Raw genomic sequence first — 2,381 nt, forward strand, 5'->3', positions numbered from 1 at the left:
ATCTGATCAGCCAAATGAGTTCACTGGCTGCAACTTTTTTTTTCCATGCATAAAAGCCCCAACATGTGTAACATGTTATTTTTTTATAAATTGGATTTGATTAATATTTCGATTGTACTATGTATGTGCTTTTACGAGAGTTTTTTTTTAAAGTTCTCTTATGAAAGTGTTACAATATTTTTTCGTAATATCACGATGCAAAATTTTTGCATTAGTACATTCATTTTTCGTAATATTTCGCATTAGTTCATCCATTTTTCGCAATATTTCGCAAGTTTTTTTTCTTTTTTAGTATAGAATGGCGGAAATTACCTTATGACAGCTTGCCTCCTTTTTCTGAATTTCTGATTCATGTATTTCCCCCTTTTTCCTCATCCTTTTCGAATTTTCTAGTTCACCTTTTTCTCATATATTTCCTCTTTTTTCTCATATATTTCCTCTTTTTTCTCATATATTTCCTCCTTTTTCTCATATTTTCGTTTCAAATTTATTATCATAATGGCTACAAAGCGTGGCGAGAAACGAAGAATTGACGATAATGAAAGATTTTCAAAACGTAGTACTGAGGGTAGCGAAGCTGAGAAGCGAGTGAGAATATCCGATGATAGTGTTGATGGTATATATGACATAATATGTATCATATTCTTTATAAAAGAAATTATATAATATATAGTTAAATTATATTTTATTGTTAAAGTTAATAAAAAAACAATAGAAAAACTATTAAGAACCAATTCGCAGATAATTTCTAAGCTTGAAGTTCTTATCACCGGACAAAAAAATCTCGAAACCCGTCTCTCGAAAGATAGAAAAAAAGCTCAACGATAATAACAAAAATAATAATAATACAATAGATCCGGAGTATGTAAAGGTAATAAAGATGAATATTATTTAATGTAAACCTGAAATGCTAACCTCGTTTGATTAGGAGCTCGTTAAGAAGGTGTCGAAAATTTTATTTGAAAATTTTGTTTATCCTTCGCAAAGACGAGTACAAACTCGCTACCGAAAAATATTTAAAAGACGAAAATCCGGAATTTATGCGCCAGTTCAAAAAAAATCAATGGATTATTTTTTTCGAAAAAAAAATTGCCCCGACTGTAAGTTAAAGCAATTATGAATTTTATTAAATTTCATACTAACATTTTTTTTTAATAGTTAGTACAACAACATAGAAGCATACGAGGGACGTTCACGTCTAGAGTTAAAGACGTTATGTATTCTGTTTTCGAAGCGACTGGGCATAAATTACCGTCTATTAACACTCAGGCTAGTCCGTCAAAGATTCAGGAATGGAAGAGTAAGGCGGAGGTGAAAAGATGTTACAACAACCTATTTAAAAAGGTTAAAGATGGGCAACCTACGACATATATGTCGCTGATAATTGATAAGTTGCGAAAAGAAAATAAAAATCCCTCAAAAACACAAATAGCGTATGCGATTAGCATATGTGAAACGTACTTAAATCCTAATAATCAAAACATTCAAATGAGCGAAAGTATAATGAAGTCGAAGATAATCAACAACTTAGTAAGTTTTTAATTTACAATTTGCAAAATGTGAATTATTTGAATTACAGTTTATTTATTTATTTATTGATTTTTAGCAAAAGTTGGAAAATAGGGATAAATTTACACATTCGGACGATGATTCTCATGATGGTAATGATGTAGACGATGGTGGTGATAGAGCAGCTGACGATAGAGCAGGTGCGGCTGATAATGGTGTGACTAACGATGGTAGGCCTAACGATGGTGCGGCTAACGATGATGCGGCCAACGATGGTGCGGCCAACGATGGTGCGGCCAACGATGGTGCGGCCAATGATGGCATAGCTGACGATGATATACTTTCTATTGACTCTTATAACACGGAGGAGGAAGGTCGGTATGTAAATAGTTTATTAGAGAATTATGGGTTGCATAAAAAATAAATATTATTTTTTATATATATCACACGTAATAGCATTTTTTTTACCATAATTAATATAGTTTTAATAAATAAAATGGTTATTAATTCTTAACAACACGGGTGTGACATAAATAAATCGTGGCTGAAATTTGTGTTCAATTTGTGTTCAATTTGTGTTGATAATTCTGGTAAAAATTTGTTAATTTTGGCCAAATTTCGTTAAATTTGTTAAATTTGTGTTGAATTTGTGTTGATAATTTTTAATTTATCACGAGGGGATAATATTTAGTAATTGTGCATATACAATTTCTGTGATTTTTTAAAATGCGGATTTCCGTAATTTTACGATATCGTATTTTCTGGCCAATCAAAATTAGGCTGATCCTTGCATGTGATTTAATCATTTAATCATTTAATCGTACGCGCGTTTTTGTCTTATTTATTTTTGTTTCTTATTTCTTTATTCTTTT

General features: G+C 31.0%; 1 protein-coding gene across 1 annotated transcript; it reads left to right on the top strand.

Annotated features, from left to right (window-relative positions):
* Positions 1-498: 498 nt before the first annotated feature.
* On the top strand, positions 499-1,933 carry OCT59_000038 (uncharacterized protein; the record flags this gene model as incomplete). The annotated part of the gene is made up of 4 exons (XM_066138556.1): positions 499-616; positions 988-1,100; positions 1,159-1,530; positions 1,607-1,933. The coding sequence occupies 4 exons, from the start codon at positions 499-501 to the stop codon at positions 1,931-1,933; spliced, it is 930 nt and encodes a 309-aa protein (XP_065988040.1).
* Positions 1,934-2,381: the final 448 nt, after the last annotated feature.

Source organism: Rhizophagus irregularis, chromosome 1, assembly GCF_026210795.1.
Source record: "Rhizophagus irregularis chromosome 1, complete sequence".
Taxonomy (NCBI): domain Eukaryota; kingdom Fungi; phylum Glomeromycota; class Glomeromycetes; order Glomerales; family Glomeraceae; genus Rhizophagus; species Rhizophagus irregularis.